At 40.2% G+C, this 15,884-nt stretch overlaps 2 protein-coding genes across 3 annotated transcripts; both read right to left on the bottom strand.

Annotated features, from left to right (window-relative positions):
* Positions 1 to 5,482: 5,482 nt before the first annotated feature.
* LOC122975405 lies at positions 5,483 to 9,770 on the bottom strand. Its single transcript, XM_044343831.1, has 7 exons — positions 9,641 to 9,770; positions 8,152 to 8,211; positions 7,745 to 8,005; positions 7,336 to 7,593; positions 6,214 to 6,462; positions 6,025 to 6,128; positions 5,483 to 5,816 (listed from the first exon to the last, which is right to left on the bottom strand). The coding sequence occupies exons 1-6, from the start codon at positions 9,717 to 9,719 to the stop codon at positions 6,040 to 6,042; spliced, it is 996 nt and encodes a 331-aa protein (XP_044199766.1). The 5' UTR covers positions 9,720 to 9,770; the 3' UTR covers positions 5,483 to 5,816; positions 6,025 to 6,039.
* Positions 9,771 to 10,589: 819 nt separating this feature from the next.
* On the bottom strand, positions 10,590 to 15,693 carry LOC122975604 (mitogen-activated protein kinase 12-like). Of its 2 annotated transcripts, none has more exons than XM_044344119.1 (12): positions 15,252 to 15,693; positions 14,170 to 14,299; positions 13,952 to 14,010; positions 13,753 to 13,864; positions 13,539 to 13,568; positions 13,034 to 13,081; positions 12,826 to 12,940; positions 12,656 to 12,727; positions 12,350 to 12,429; positions 11,464 to 11,542; positions 11,202 to 11,375; positions 10,590 to 10,877 (listed from the first exon to the last, which is right to left on the bottom strand). In XM_044344119.1, the coding sequence occupies exons 1-12, from the start codon at positions 15,368 to 15,370 to the stop codon at positions 10,813 to 10,815; spliced, it is 1,083 nt and encodes a 360-aa protein (XP_044200054.1). In that variant the 5' UTR covers positions 15,371 to 15,693; the 3' UTR covers positions 10,590 to 10,812. The 2 variants fall into 2 exon arrangements, with proteins under 2 accessions (XP_044200054.1, XP_044200055.1); XM_044344120.1 differs by lacking the exon at positions 15,252 to 15,693 and adding an exon at positions 14,481 to 14,532.
* Positions 15,694 to 15,884: the final 191 nt, after the last annotated feature.

Genomic DNA, 15,884 nt, shown 5'->3' with positions numbered 1-15,884 from the left:
TTTGTGTGCACGCTGTTTTCAAATCGGTACCTTAACAAGTAAAAATGGTTTTGAATATTATTTAATCTCAGATGTGTCACATGAGTGATGAATTAGCACAGGATAGGCAGAAAAAGCACAGTAGTTCATTGTTTATTAAAGGTAATAGTGCATATTGTTTGGCAAGACAAATGGGAATATGTCAATAAAGAAAATGAGATAAGCCTTGTGCAATTAAAACTCAACTTTTCTGTAACACTCAGGCACACAATCCATACATCCATTCTTAGTGCCTGTCTAATCTTGTCCAGGGTCACAAAGAAGTTGGAACCTGTCCCAACATGCATTGTGCTAAAGGTAAGGAAACACCCCGGTTAGGTTGCTGTCAAGATCACAGTCAAGAGTAAACAATGCTTGAGCAAATACAGCTATACACCTGAGTGTCAATAAAAAGATCACCAAAGTACATCTTAGTGCTCCACTGTGTACAGAGCACTTGCGGATCAGAAGAATCTAGTTTGCACTGAGCAGTTTCCAGTGTCTCAGCATCCACACCAGTGGGGCTCTGCAGTGGAAAACATAATAATATGAGTTACAATAGAATTACAAATATCAGCTATGTCTGGATACTCTAAAACCTTCTAATAACACCCTACCTGAGACACTGAGCATCTCATTGACCATCGCTGTCTTCCCTGTGAATGCATTCTCAGCCTGGCAGCTGATGGACTCTGTGGAAATGTGGCGGTTCACAGTGATGTCAATCACACGACCCATCATCTTCTTCCCATACAAGGTCCACGTGAAGCTGCAGGGAGGAGTGCACTCAGCTGAGCATGTAAAGCTGGCTGTGACCCCAACTTCAAGAGAATCTGGTCCTGAAATGGTCACATTCTTTGGTCCATCTGCAAGAGAGCAGATTTTATTTAGAGAAATACAAGCAACATCAGCAGCGGAATACCTTACCCTATACTTCATCTTGATATTGCTGCATCTCTATAGCAAGTTAAAGCTGCATGAGACAAGATTTTCATGTAAAATGATGTGAGTCTAAGCTTACTAGAGGTAATCAAATGGGTACCGCCATGCAAAGAATCTTGTTAGTGATTGTCAGAGATAAATTTCTTACTTCAAGGGATCCCAGGAAGGTTAGCAACCGAACCGTGTCAGCTGAAGCTAATGGGGAGCCTATTAACATTTAACAACTTCCACCCCACATATCAAGATTTGCTTACCAGGCACCACCACTGTGGTTTCAGCCATCCTGTTTTTCTTTGTCACTGAGTTGAAAGCCACACAGGTGAGGGCAGCCTGATATGGAGGTGTTACAGGTGTGAAGAATATGGAGGCATTTGTAGCCAGGAGCGTGTCATGGTAATACCAGGTGATGGAGCAGACGGGGAAGCAGTCAGCCAAACATTGCAACTCTGTTGTGGATCCAGGCAGAACCAATATCCTCTCACCCACAGATCCGGTGTTGGGTTTCACAATTAGCACCTTATCAGGCCCGTCTGGAAGATATCAGTAGACTAACATTGAGTTTATTTCAACACATGCATGCCATGTCTGTCGAATATGTTGGACACCAACTGCCCCACTGCATATAGACTTTAATGACCCTGGTATACTCACAGTTTACTTGCATCTTGTAGCCAACAGACAGGATGGCGGCCGCCCCCTCTGCCACCACACATTGGTATAAACCGTCATCTGCCTGCAGGAGAGGACTGAAGGTCATCGTGATGTTATCAGTGGAGAAACGCACTCTTTCATATGCTGGCATTGGGTGTTTGTTCTTCAGCCATGTAATAGAGGTCGGATTCTGAGAGCCAAGACACTGAAGAGAGAGAGGCTCGCCTGCTACTGGCAGAGAGGTGGGATGCACTGAGATGGGATCTGTCCAGAGAGAATATCAAAAAATCTACATCAAAACAGATTTCCATTACAAGATTGCTAAAGTCACAGAGCTCCTAAACCATAGCAAAAAAACTCAAACCAAAGCATAGTCTGTTGAAAATAAGGTAGGAGCAATGTCAAAGACTCACCGATGACAGTGAGGTTCTGAGTGGCGGTGATACTGGCTTGATTTAAAGTGTTTGTGGCCTCGCAGGTCAGAGGCTCAATTTTAGAGTAGTCACTAGCAGTCATCTGCAGGCGACTGGCAAACTTTTGTTCATCTTCCTCCTGCAAGATGGGTATCCGGACTTGATCACCCAGGAAAGTCTTCCCCATGTACTTCCATGTAAAGGTGCAGGATGGAATGCATGTTGCCACATATGAACGTATATGGCTTTCCCACCGTCACTGCAGTGTCGCCAGCAATGCTAATGTCGGATACGCCAAAAGAAGCAGATTTAAAAAGGCATTTGAATGCATTGTACTAGTTTGACAAGGTTACAGCAGAACATGTGTGCAAATCAAAATTGTCACTTACAAATAATCTAGTAGCTGGATTTGCTGTTTAAATATCAGTACAGATGATTCTGTCTATTCTATGAACAATAATGGCTGCTAAACATATAGATTGTTAATTCACACTTCCAAGTTACTTCTTTCACATACTTGGCACCCATAGCGACAGAGTTGTAGAGATGAACAGATGGGAGACGGTGTTCTCAGCCTCACAGATCAGATTTTCAGAGACAACAGTACTAACAGGTGGAGTGACAGAAATGGTGTTGCCTTGTGCAGTATCAAACGTCTCATCTTCCAACATAACAGTCCATGAGTAGCTGCAGGAGGGGTGGCAGTCAGCTGAGCAGGTAAAGGTGGATGTAACTTCTGAAATCAGATAGGCTGGACCGCTGATCTGTATATTTGATGGCCCGGCTGAAAAGTTTAAAAGCAGATTTGGTTGAAGGAAGTGCTACTGGGGGAACGCATGAATTTGAATTCACTTTGGTCATTCATACCTGTCACTCGCAGTGTCTTTTGGACAGTGACTGACTTCTTTGTTGCAGGGTTGACAGCGGTGCAGGTCAGGATCTGTGTTGGCACTTGTTGCTGGATCAGGAGGTTCAGCTCTGAACCCTGAGAGGTCACATTACCCCTGGTCCAGGTGTACTGGTAGCTCGGGTAGCAGGTGGCCGAACACTGGAAACCAGATGAGATTCCCACTGTTACCATGTCAACCCCGTTGATCACCACTGAGAGCGGCCCGTCTGCAAGAGGAGGTAGAATATAAACCTTTGCAGTTTTCAAACATTTTAAAAATAGTAAATGGGTAAGTATCAGAATAAATTGGATCTTACATGTGGTGACCTCCTTGGTTCCACCCTGCTCAGTTTCACTGACAGTAAAATCTTTAATATGAGAAAACAGAATGAATTAACATGATTAATTAATTAAATGGCGGTTAAAACATGAACATGAAATCAAACAATTCAATTAAAATCAAATATTTTTTTGTGTCAAATTCTGCTATAATGCCAATTGTTGCAGATGATAGCCGAGCAAGGCAGCCTCTTACCTGCCAGGCAGGTGAGCAGGAGCAGCAGAAAGGCTGAGTGATGAACTATGGTGCCACAGACAGTCTGAGTAGCTGTCCACGCTCTTACAACTCTACACTCTTATAAGGTATAGTTGTAGGCCTTGCCCACTGTTATCTCCCACTCATTCAAAACACAGACACAAATGACCTACTGTTCCTGGGAAAGGAGTGCAACATGTTGGTTATCAGCTAGGTTTATTCTCTGCAGAGGGTGTGAATGCAAGCAGTCACTTTGTTGCATGGTTTTGTCTTCTGTGGGTTGCGGTTGATTCCTTTGTACCTGCAGAGTTAATCCAGGTCAGATAATATGGCTCTCTGTTTTTGTCATATCTGCCTGTGGTTGCAGATGTAAAGACCTTAAGCTCAATTTATCACAGTATCTTGACAGAATACAACTTGAGCTGTCTGCAAGATCTGTTATGTTTGACTGTTATCTTTGTAGTTTTGTTAATGTGTTTGCCTTCAGCATGTGAGTTTTAGATTGTTAATAAACCTGCAAATTGGGTGCATCTTGTCTGTACTGTGATGGATTTTCTGATGAAACAGGAGTTTGAGTTGGGACAAAAAACAACTGGAAGTACAAGATTGTTAACATGTATTTTTTATCTATTACATCTATAACAGTTTTATCTATTACAGTCTTTGCTCTTTTTCTCATCTCCACAATGAGGCAACCTCTAAAAATGTGTTTTCCAGTGAGTAAAATAAATACAGTTTTTAAATACAGGATGGGCATAAATTACCAAAGAGGTGTTATGATAGAATCTGCTAAGACAGTGAAAAGGTTTTTATTACATTTTATTATTACTTCATATTTTTACTTCATATTTTTTCCATTTTTCAAGTTGGACTTGAAAAAATGGGTTGTTTAATTCAGGAAGTAACATCAGTTGATCTGATTACTATCCCTTGAATGCACAGCTACCGTCTAAAATATACAGGTAGGCTATACAAGCAGTCAGCTATATTACTCACTGTGCTGTGAACTCCAGGCACTTTCAGTGTTAAAAAAACAAAAATAAATTTGATTTGATTTATTATTCTATTACTGGCACTATGAGACCAGATTTACAACAGTTCAAACAAGTGTAAAAAATTTAGCCTTACAATGTAATCTCTGGTTTTGAAGTGATTTTTGAAAGCAAATAGGAGTATAACTTGCAGTGAAATACTTCAGAAAGTTTGTTTGTGGACTGATGTGAACCCTGTCACTGCTAGTTCTAGTTTCAGATTACAGCAAACATGTACCTCAAGTGTGTGGAATACTGAAACTTTTGTTTAAATTGCAATTGAACAATTGAAATATAAAACTGTAACAATTTCCCCAATGTAGTCAATATAGTCTGGTAATACATACACAACACATTTTTAACAGCTATCCTGAGCACTGAATGTTATAGATTAAGTTTTTCAAATACAGTTGAGCTGATGTCTGATTCTGTTCTGTGATCTTTATCAGGCCTTTTATTTTTGTTTTCCTGACAGTTTTGATTTGTAGTTGACTTTGAAGTTAAATTTATGATTGGACATTATGACTTATGACTGGCATGAACTAAAATCCGAGTAAATGACAGCAGAGCACAGGAGCGTCTCATCTCATGGTGTACCATAACCGAACAGCCCACAGGTGGAGCCATGGATAACTCAGACCAATATTATACTCACTAGAGAGACTAGTTACAAGCCCTTGCATACCTGTGGTACACCTGCACAGGTGTTTTCACTTATCTTGCCTGGTTAGACCTCCTCTCAGGACTGTGTGGGTGTGTACAGACTGTGCTTGAGCGACATCTCCCTCACTGTTTGGGTGGAACTCATTATAGATTTACGATTCTTATTACATGTGACCTCAAATAATTTTCAGTATAGCTCCACCCAACCACTTGAGCAAAGGTCTAACTGAAAACAGCTCTGTCAACGCTGCACTGATTTTATTCAGGACTTTATTGCAAGATAATGTGTTTTATCCTTATTTGGTAACTGAGGAAAAAAATGTGGTGTTGAGTCTTGTGGTAAGAGTCATCAGTGCATTTTATTCATGTATGGACATTTTAAGACTTCACATTCACAGACAGGTGTAGGATCACATTCTAATTATAATATTGTAACTGATACGTACAAAATCCTTCTCTCAAATATCTTCACAAATTCTTATGTTCCATGCGTACACTCCCTCCTGCATGCTTTGATGTTAAAGTACTTTCCCACGTCACTTATTACAAAGTACACACAGGGTCCAACCCACTGTCAACATGTGAGACAAATAGAAAGGAATAATACAAGTGCATGACTCATTAATTCTCCACAAATCAACTACCTTTCTTCACTGAGAATTAATTCACAGAACCTAGAAAGATCAGACAGACAAAAAGAAAAATTATTTTTATCATGGTGAGAACAATAAGTGAGTACCTGCTATTAGGCCTAGAACTAAAATAATTGTACCAAATGATAATTATGCTTTATTAAAATAGTTACGTAATATGTTAAGGCCCATAAGACACCCAAAAACATATTCCGAGGACCATAATTCCTCCCTGCTATAGGAGCCTCACCTGTCTTTAGTGGGGTCACATTATGAAGACAGCAGAAATGACAAAGGCCAACAGCAGCACAGCTGAAGTTTCTTCAGGACGAGTGGACAGGTTGTGATCTGACCCTGAACACAAGAAACAAAGAAGAAAAATTAAAATGTTGAACATGCACAGTGCCCAAGTGTGTCGTACCTCTCTGAGTTTATCTACCTTTTCTTCGTACAGTTTTTAAGGCTGTAGCCGTCTTCCTTGAGGCAGTGTTTTGTGCCTCACACTTAAGAGTGACAGATTTAAAGGGATCCTCCATTGTTATCTCAACAACATTGCCCCTCACGGTCTGACTGTCCACGGACAACACATAGCGGCAAGAAGGCAGACACTCAGCAGTACACACAAATTTGGACGTTTCTTCAATTTCTATCACATCGGGGCCTTTGATCTTGACCTCTGATGGACCAACTGAAATAAAGATAGTGACAATAGATTACTGAGAAAAATCTCATGAATGTAATTGAAAATGTGGTAAACTACTTTATATGGTGTATTGTCTTTAAGTATTATATCTCAACATCAGCCGTTTCCAAAGTGCAAACCAGGGAAACCCCAAGGTTTTTTAGGAAAACTCCATATATCTGCAAATGATACATCTGTTTTGTAAAGGCTATAAATATATACAACTAGTTGTGTTCCTAAATGTACAAAAAAGCAGAAATGAAGATATATTGTTCATTTATATCGATTTGAGACTGAAACTAATAATTTCTTTCTAGATTCATCTGATTGATTTAGGTGCCAGATTGTTAGTTACCTCGCTCTAGCACTCTAGTAGTTAAAGGAATATTTTGACAATTTGGGAAATACACTTATTCACTTTCTTGCAGAAAGTTAGATGAGAAGACTGATACCACACATGTCTGTACGGCAAATATGAAGCCACTGCTAGCTTACCTTAGCATAAAGACTGGAAACGGAGAAACATCTAGATGATGGGACTTTTTGTGCGGATTAAACAAACAAAATATAATGTGTTAATTAGTGAGCTTTAGAGATGCTGGTAGGTTGATTTACCTTGGGACAGAGTTAACATAGCCAGGCTAAAACTAAGCTAACAGACTGCTGGCTGTACATGAGAGTGGTATCCATCTCTTCATCTAACTGTCAGCAAGAGAGCGGATAAGTGTATTTCCCAAAATGTCAAACTGTTCCTTTGTTTACTGCTAGAAGCTAACATCAGTACTGAGGGGCATAACTAGGAATTCTGGACACCCTTTTATTAATAAAATGGTTTTACTGGAAGTGATCACTCTACCAGTAGTGAAACTCTTGACTTACACATCACATTTATGTTTCTGGCTGTGGTGACAAACATCCCAGACACACTGTTGGTGGCTTTGCAGAGGAGAGTTTTGGAGCTGTCCAGCATCTGAGGAGTGATAGATATAACATTCCCTTGACCCCTGATCCATGGGCCTGTATCTGACTTCCAGGCATAGATACATGACGGCCGACAGTAACCATGGCAACTGTAGGTGTGGCTCACTGTGGGATTCATCAAATCAGGACCTGTAATGGTAACATTGGCAGGTCCAGCTGAAATACAAATATGTGAGTCAGTAGGGAAAGGCATTCATATGGCACATAAATTGTGGATATAAGACAATTATTCCAAAAGCCATAATACAAATTTCTTCATATGACAACCACAAATATTTACATTTTTAAGGATTCAACTATCACATACCTAATACCTGCAGTTGCTTTGTCACTGTTGAAGTCTGCTCTGGGTCTTCATCTTCTTCTTCATCTGTGACTGTACATGTCACTGTTAAGGCCTCCACCCAGCTGCTAAGAGTGAAGTCTAGAACATTGCCCTGACCCTGGGCACTGTGTCCATCCAAAGACATGGAGTAGGTACATGCAGAGCAGTCAGCTACACACTCAATGCTGCTTGGCACGCCCACAGTCACAAAGTTCGGACCAACAATCTTTACGTTCAGTCCTTCTAAAAATGTCAACAATCATAATTACTACAATAATTTTGAGACTTAATGTTAATTTCTTCACACCAAGATACAGTAAAGTAAAGATACAGTAAATTCTATAATAGCTGAATGTTAAGGATGATAATTTGAATGTAAAACCAGTTACCATCATCATCGTCATCTGGTTCAGCATTCTTTGTATCTGTAGACAGTACTGGCTGAAGGCCTACACAGTGGGTAAAAATGTATGTCATTGTTAACAAGTAAAACATCTGGTATTAAGCACCAAAGTTCATTCTTGACATTGGAAATGCTAGTTTGACAAAACAATCGTGACTCAAGGTCCACTTACAAGTGTTTTTCTGAATCAGCAGAGTTTGCTCAGTTGTCATGGAGATTGTTGAAAGCTTGTGGGCCTACTAAACTACTTGTTCCATCGTCAAGAATTAACTTTGACGCTTAATTTAGCTATCACCGCTAAGCTAACTGACTTGGACAAGAAGTCCCAAAGGTGCTTTATGTATGAAAGCATAACAGTAACTAAGCTCACATGTCAAAAGATGACCTCTCCGTGACAACTGAGCATCAATTCACTGATGAAAACCATGTGATATGGTTGAAAGCACTGGCAAAATATAATAAGTGAACCTTAATTTGGAATTTTTCTGTCAAGTATTTGGGGGAATTTAATAATCCAGCAGTGGTGGAAGAAAGAAAGGTTCCCTCAGGAACAAATGAGTACCAGCACCAGAGGGTACAGAAGCACAGAATCTGTGGCAAACATCCCAAAATACCACACAAGTATTTGAGAACCACAGGAACATGAGGTACCAGTACCACAGAATGGATGGTACAGTACCATAGAACCTGTGGTAAAGTGCCAGAGACTCCTGTCCATGAGTACCACAGGAAAATATCACAGGAACCCAAACAGTACCACATGAATTTACCACAGGAAGAGGGCTTTCTAGTACCACACAAATATATTTGTAAAGATAGTTTAATCTATAAGAATTCATCATATTTCCAAAGCTGATCATATGTTGCATGCACTATATACTACATTCACGATGTACTGTAATGCACATTATGTCTGCTGCCTTCTGAACTTTAACTGCTAGCTTTAACTACAAGTGTGTCCTTCTAAAATACCACATACTTGCATGTCTTAGAAGAATTTTCCTGTCTGAAATTACCAAAGATAAAATCACTTGAGCCTGTAATAATAAGTAAAAGCCTCTCACTAAGTTGCAACTTAAACTGTAAGCCAACAATATGAGTACCCATAATACAGAAATATGTGTTGAGGGAAATAGCTGAATTATGACTTAAGAAAAATAGACAACAGCTCATCGAGTGGTCCACTAAGATCAGAGCTTGAGTGTTTGTATACTCATGTCAAGATAATTAATGATGGAAAGAAAGACAATGCTCTGCCAAAGTGAAATACTGTCACTTAATCTGTCACATTTATATCAATATACATCAAGTGTTTTCCAAGTAAAAACTGTAAAAATAAGTTTTCCAAACTTTCCCAGCAGTCGGAAAAAACCCTAAGGCAACACTCAGCATGCTGCGCCAAAGCACCACATTATCATGGCTGAAATGTGACTCCCTCCCTGGTATTTGTATCAAAAAGAAAATCCTTATGTTACCTGCCAGAAACAGCAGCAATAGAAGTCTGCTGAGATTTGAGTGTCCTCCGTTTTGTTTAGATCTGTAGGTATTATCCATTGTCCCATAAAGATGTGAAGTGTACGGCCACCGAGAAACAGATGACAGGCACTACACAATCAGTCAGTCCATATCAGCAGACAAACAGCTCTTATCTTTATATATAACTAGGTCAGAAGATTGTGACTCATAGTCATATTTCACCTTAAGTGACATTTTTCCAGCTTCCAATAACCGATTCTTTACATCTTGGGTCAATTTTCCAGATGAGACGGGAGTCCATGGAAAGGCTCAGTTGTAAGAGTGGAGGATTACAGAGGAGCAGTGCTCCTGTCTTTGGGCTTCTGGCCTGGAACCAGTGTTTTGTGGATTGTAGGATGGTGTAATTGTTTGGAGACAAGCCCCAAAAAAGGAAATGTCACTGGTTTGATTTCTGTAAAAGGGAATATGTCCTATTTAATGCTGATTAAACAGACATAGGTACTGTAATCAGATGTTACAAACAAAATGTAATCAGAATCATTACTTTTAATAAGCTACAGCATAAAAATATAAAGTAAAATTAGAGAATAAATCCTTTTTTCTGTCCTATATTGACAGACTTAATGTGTCATTTAAAATGGGTCCTTACTTGAGCAAACATTGTTTGTGAGAGCTGCAGCGGCTGATATGATGTGTGTGACAACATTATTCACCTGTTCACTTTAGCATGTACAATAGGTGACCTCACCCTTAATTCCAAAAATAAGTCCATTATCAGAGGACAAACACACAAAAAACTGCTACATAATGGATAGACTAACTTTCATGAAGCAGTGAGAAGGAATTTATGCATAGAAATTTTATCTATAGATGGTGGACTAAAAAATGTGGCAATCACACACACACACGCACACACACACAACACTGAAACGACAGCTAGGCATCAAATGAATTGAGCGAATCACATTTATTGAAAGTAAACACTTTAAAAAACTATCCATGCTCATTTTTCCTACACATAAAAACAGCAATATAATATAAAAACATAAAAATCATTTCAGGGGGTTTGTGTATTTGTGTTGGTGCGTGCGTGAGCATGTGCAAATCTGTGTGTAAGCACATGTGTGTGCAGAGGTATGTGTGGATGTGCACAGTGTGAGTATGTGTCCTGTTAAAGTGATGTCTCTCTGGAGTCCCTCGACGGCCTGAAGGTCAGTATCTCTGTGAACGTGTGTCCTGCACAAACACAAAGGGAAGGAAAAAGCATCAGCTGTCTGATCTACTTTTCTCTTATAACACTAATTTTTTCTACTTTTCCAGTTGTACATAAATAGCACCTTGAGTGTTTTATGGCATGTTCACAGAAGCATCAGCTAATCTTTATTGATCTTTATTGACCTCCTCTGGCAAACAGCAGGAACTGTAACATCATTGATAAAATGAATTTCCTGATACACAACTTTACGGCACAGCTTCGCTCATTTCCTGTCCCTTTGAATTTCTGAGTTTCACTGGCCTGAGGAATAAAGCTTTAAATGTGAATTCCTTATTCTCTCTTACGTTTCCACTGGTCCAGTGGCAGGTCTGTGTTGTCCATGGTCTGATCGTACGGCTGTGCCTCGGTTTCCTCCTCTGTGTCTCTGAACTCGCTGAAGAAAGGCAGGTCGAGCGCCTCCGAAGCGCTCACCCTCTGCTCGGGGTCCAGAAGCAGCATCTTCTCCAAGACACACACTGCTGTGATGCAGAGGGACATGTCGAAGTCAGCATGACAGAGTTTATTGCACCAATAACTGTAATCTGGAGACCAGAGATCTTCACATACCATTTGAGCTAGCTTTGGAGAAGATGGTGTGCAAATCTTTTTTGGGCACTTTTGGTAGACTTCTGATGTAGTTTCTGGCCTGTCGAGAGACAGGGAAGTCAAGAAAGATGACAGAGGTTGGTGTGTCCAGGAATTTTTCTCAACACATTAGTATGGACAGTATATTCTTCTGATACTTATTATGTTATGTTATAAACAGTCATTTCATCAAAACATATTTCATTAAACCAATGGATGGATAGTTAATCTATGTTGTGCTATCATGCATAATCAGCAAGCTGTTTATAAGTTCAAACAAGTGTTTACACTTCACTAAATTAAAACCCGTTGCACCACACAAACTAGCTTTTATGTAGAGATTACTTTTTATTATAAGCATATGCATATATAAATAAAACAAAAATGTACTTACATCTACAAATGACTGGCAATTAAGTTTATTATTTTTTTGGCCCTTAAAACTGTTATTTCTGGAGGTTGTTACCGTTTGTGACGCTACAGTAACTTTCTGTTAAATACTTGGCTGCAACACAGATGTTGCAACCTAATTACACACTACTGAAATGTTTACTAGAAAAGACGTAAGATTTCTTAAATTTTAATGGTGCAACCTGATTAAGTAAATCACTAGTTTGAAACTATAGCTAGTAGTTTATAAGAAGTTATGAAGGACTTAATGCACAAACTTAGTGATGGATTTATGAACAGCTGGTGCAACCCAGCCAAGGAGTGGTTTGAGTAATTTTTATGGACTTTCTGAAACACTGTGAAACTCACTACTGGACTCCATTCTAACCCATTCCAACCACTAAAAATCCAGCAGGCTAGTGTTTTATACTCAAAGGTTAACTTTTATATGTTAGCACAACCCCCCATTGCAACTTACATCTTGGCTCTGTAGCTTAATAACAAAGTCAGCAGCTGGGGTTCCTGTAATCTTCATGATTTCTCTGAGTTGGTCCAGATCTGGCAGCATGTAGGGGTTAAGGATCATACTTGGCCTGGCATGCATGGATTTGCACCATGAGCTTTCTACTTACAAGTGTGATCAACATATAGAGACTGAAGACAATAGGGAATAGGACAAAAGCAAGTTGACTCATTTGCCTTGACACATTACAAAACAGTCACATGTTGCACATATGCAGTCTGCACATGACCAAAACCTGGTGTTGAGGACAATTAAGGATACGATCGTTTCCCTTGAACAGCGGCTTTCCAAGCAGCATCTCTGCCATGATACAACCAGCTGACCAGATATCCACTGAAACAGAGAGCAAAAATCCCATTTCTCGCTGTTTCTGGGCTTTAAAATAGGTCTTACTGGCATCTACTACCCTGAAGTGAAGAATGAGATTTTACCAGTTTGTGTGTAGTGCATCCAGTTGAGAATAACCTCGGGTGCTCTGTACCAGCGTGTCACAACGTAGCCGGTCATCTCTGAATCAGCTTGCCTCGCCAGGCCAAAGTCAAGAATCTGAAGCAGAAAAGAAAAAGCCGAACTTGAACATGTGAATATTTCCATGGTGGGAAGTTCACCTCAAGATGGCTTTATGGACAGCTAAAGTACCTTTAACTCACAGTCCGGGTTAATGGCTAAATTTCCAGGTTTAAGGTCCTGTGGGATACAATGATGTGAGACAGAAAAATAATGAGAAACAGTCATCAGAAAGCATTTGCTCATGTTTTTTTCCATCTTTTGAGCTCACAATCAATTACTTTTATGCTGCCTGATGCATTTTTAGTGGCAAAGTATTTTCAAAATGGACATATAAATATCAATTGTAAAGAAATCCTTCAATTTAAATCATATCAATCAAGATGTTTGCTTCCTGAGAAATACGTAAAGGCATCTGGTTGACTCTGAGTCCCTGTTCTTTGACTGAAAGGCTACTGCCAATTACAACATTTAAGAGACACCGTATCATTCTGTCTTCAGTTGAGAAAGACATGAATACACACACACATACAGCCAAACTTCTGGTGTGGGAAACCGAATGAATAGGATTTAGTGTGAAAAAGAGCAAGAGCCCCACCCCCACAGATCACAGTCTGAAAGGTCAAAGTTCACGCACCCTGTGGATGATCCCTGCAGAGTGGATGTACTAAGGAGAGAAGAGAAACAGACAACTTCAGCACTTCAACTTCAACTTATAGAAACAAACACAGGACCAAATTCACTTATTTCAGACAATTATTAACACATTACAAACTCTACAAACAATCAGTAATTAGGTTTCAGTTAAAGAAATGAGACATTCTTATAAATGTGTTGGTTAAGGTGTCCACCTTGAGTCCTTTCAGCATCTGATAGACAAGGAACTGCACTCTGTCCTCTGATAATCTCTCCAGCTTCATCAGCTTGCCGAGGTCGGTGCCCATGAACGGCATCACCAGGTAACTGCAGACAAGAGGAGAGGAGTGAAATCATCTCTACGGTGTAACAGCAGATTTTATAATCAGCGATATGGAATTCATAGGACCTTACAAGTCACGAAGCCGGTCCAATGAGATTTCAGCAGTGAAGACATCCAGCAGCCCGATCACCTGCTCAGAGCCAATCAGCAGAGGTAAAATAAGTTAGAAGTTATTCTGTATTAAAATGTTGTCATTTCCATTTTCCTTTTCAACCTATCTCTGCTTTAAACTTATACGATATTAAAAAAAAAGTCCTTCTTTTGTCATTTCTCCAGAAAGTGTTCTTACATTTTCATGCTTCATGTGTTTGAGGAGTCGCAGCTCTCTGTAGGCCCTTTTGGCAAAAAGTTTGGACTGGAAGGGCCGATGAAGTTTTTTGATGGCCACCTGCGTCCCTGACCGACGGTCCCATGCTGAACTGAAATAGATAGATAGATATATTATGTAGGTAAAATTCAAAATAAAGGTTGAACAGGTTAAGTTTTACCCCTAAAAACGTAATCCCTGTATCTAAAATTTAAAGACATTTTAACGTGTCAATAAGGTGTAATTAATAACATCACCTACATGGAACAGAGCCATCATTAAAGCTGTTATACCTGTACTTCCCCTTGCTATCACAAGCCAAAATGTCTGCTGCGGGGGGGGAAAAAAAGCCTTTTTGTGCTTGAGGAGACAGCTGTAGTGCGTTTTATGCACTTAATTCGGGTTCTTTGACTTTCCACAACAATGAGGCTGGGAGTGGTTTTCTTTGTTGACCCTGGTCCACACAACACAATACAAAGTGAGGCCCCTGCAGAGCCAGCTGTGGAGAGACTACTGACCAAAATATTTCACAGAAGCACAGCCAATACTGTTGCTTAGCTGGAATATTAGTGAGTAGAAGGTAAAGAACTGCGGTATAAAGCTACCTGAGTGAAATAAAATAACAACACTCATTCAAAATATACAGACAGAGTAGAACTTTTTTCTGGTTTCTGTGTTTCTCAAGCAATGAAAAGGTACAAGGACAGAGATCTGGTCATTTAAAACATCTGTGTAAAGCTTACCAGCAGATCCTCTTATGGACAGTATCTGCCATTGGGAGAAATTAATTTCATAAAACATTATAACAGGAAGTATTTGTTAGCTCCCCATAGTCGATCGCAGTAAAAAGGGTAGTTATAGATCCAGTTTGTTAATTCCACACTGTTTTCATGCATGTCTCTCAGAGAAATAAATAGAAATAAGGCATAAAACACATTTGATCAAAACTAATATTTACGACATAATAGGACAATTTCAAAATGTATATACCTAGCAGCTGATGTAAACAGATCTTTCAATATTCGTCTGAGCTGTAAAGGTGATATTTTCCTCCCCAGACTCACCACACAGTGCCATAGGCTCCCGTCCCAACCTGCTTCAGGTCCCGATACCTCTCCGGAACCTCCCACGCGGTTCTGTTTACCTCCTGTCGGTAGAATCCCGTCCTGGACCGCACAGCCATACCTTACCGACTAGACAAGGCTAGGCTGAGAGTCAGGTTGTGGGTTCGCTCGGGTCCAGTCGGCTCCAGATTCTCATGTGAAGAAATTCCGTTTGTATTTTTCAGACGCCCACGACGCGCAGTCCGTCCCGCAGTAAGAGTTTGGTGGGGCGCAAAATTCCTCCAGATGAACCAGCTGACCACTTGTGCGCCACGCAGGGTCGCCAGTTACACCCCCAACACACACACACACACACACACACACACACACACACACACACACACACACACACACACACACACACAAGGCACACACAATAGCTCCTGGTCGCCCTGGGCAGTCTATGGGTGTGTCTACAATGTGGGGGGAAAACATCTGCCCACCCTAACATTATAGGCTACCCCTACAATACTCCTATAATATAGCACTGGTGTCTCTGTACAAGATTTTGGAACCTGGCTGCATAGATTTTCCTCCACTCAGCCACAAAAGCATTAACGTTAATGATGTTGAACACTGATGTTGGGTGATAAG

This window comes from Thunnus albacares, chromosome 23 (genome assembly GCF_914725855.1).
Source record: "Thunnus albacares chromosome 23, fThuAlb1.1, whole genome shotgun sequence".
Taxonomy (NCBI): domain Eukaryota; kingdom Metazoa; phylum Chordata; class Actinopteri; order Scombriformes; family Scombridae; genus Thunnus; species Thunnus albacares.
Note: the sequence above shows the minus strand (reverse complement) of the source record. Positions and strands in the feature narration are given on the sequence as shown.

Bases quoted from the DNA above. Each gene is read 5' to 3' on its own strand.
- LOC122975604 (XM_044344119.1), bottom strand. From the start codon at position 15,370: ATGGCTGTGCGGTCCAGGACGGGATTCTACCGACAGGAGGTAAACAGA. The intron at 14,300-15,251 runs GTGAGTCTGGGG...TATCTATTTCAG, and splicing joins GGAGCCTATGGCACTGTGTG to TTCAGCATGGGACCGTCGGT. The intron at 14,011-14,169 runs GTAAGAACACTT...GGCTCTGAGCAG, and splicing joins AACACATGAAGCATGAAAAT to GTGATCGGGCTGCTGGATGT.
- LOC122975405 (XM_044343831.1), bottom strand. From the start codon at position 9,719: ATGGATAATACCTACAGATCTAAACAAAACGGAGGACACTCAAATCTC. The intron at 8,212-9,640 runs GTAACATAAGGA...CCCACTGTGTAG, and splicing joins ATTGCTGCTGTTTCTGGCAG to GCCTTCAGCCAGTACTGTCT. The intron at 7,594-7,744 runs GTATGTGATAGT...TTTGTATTTCAG, and splicing joins AAAGCAACTGCAGGTATTAG to CTGGACCTGCCAATGTTACC.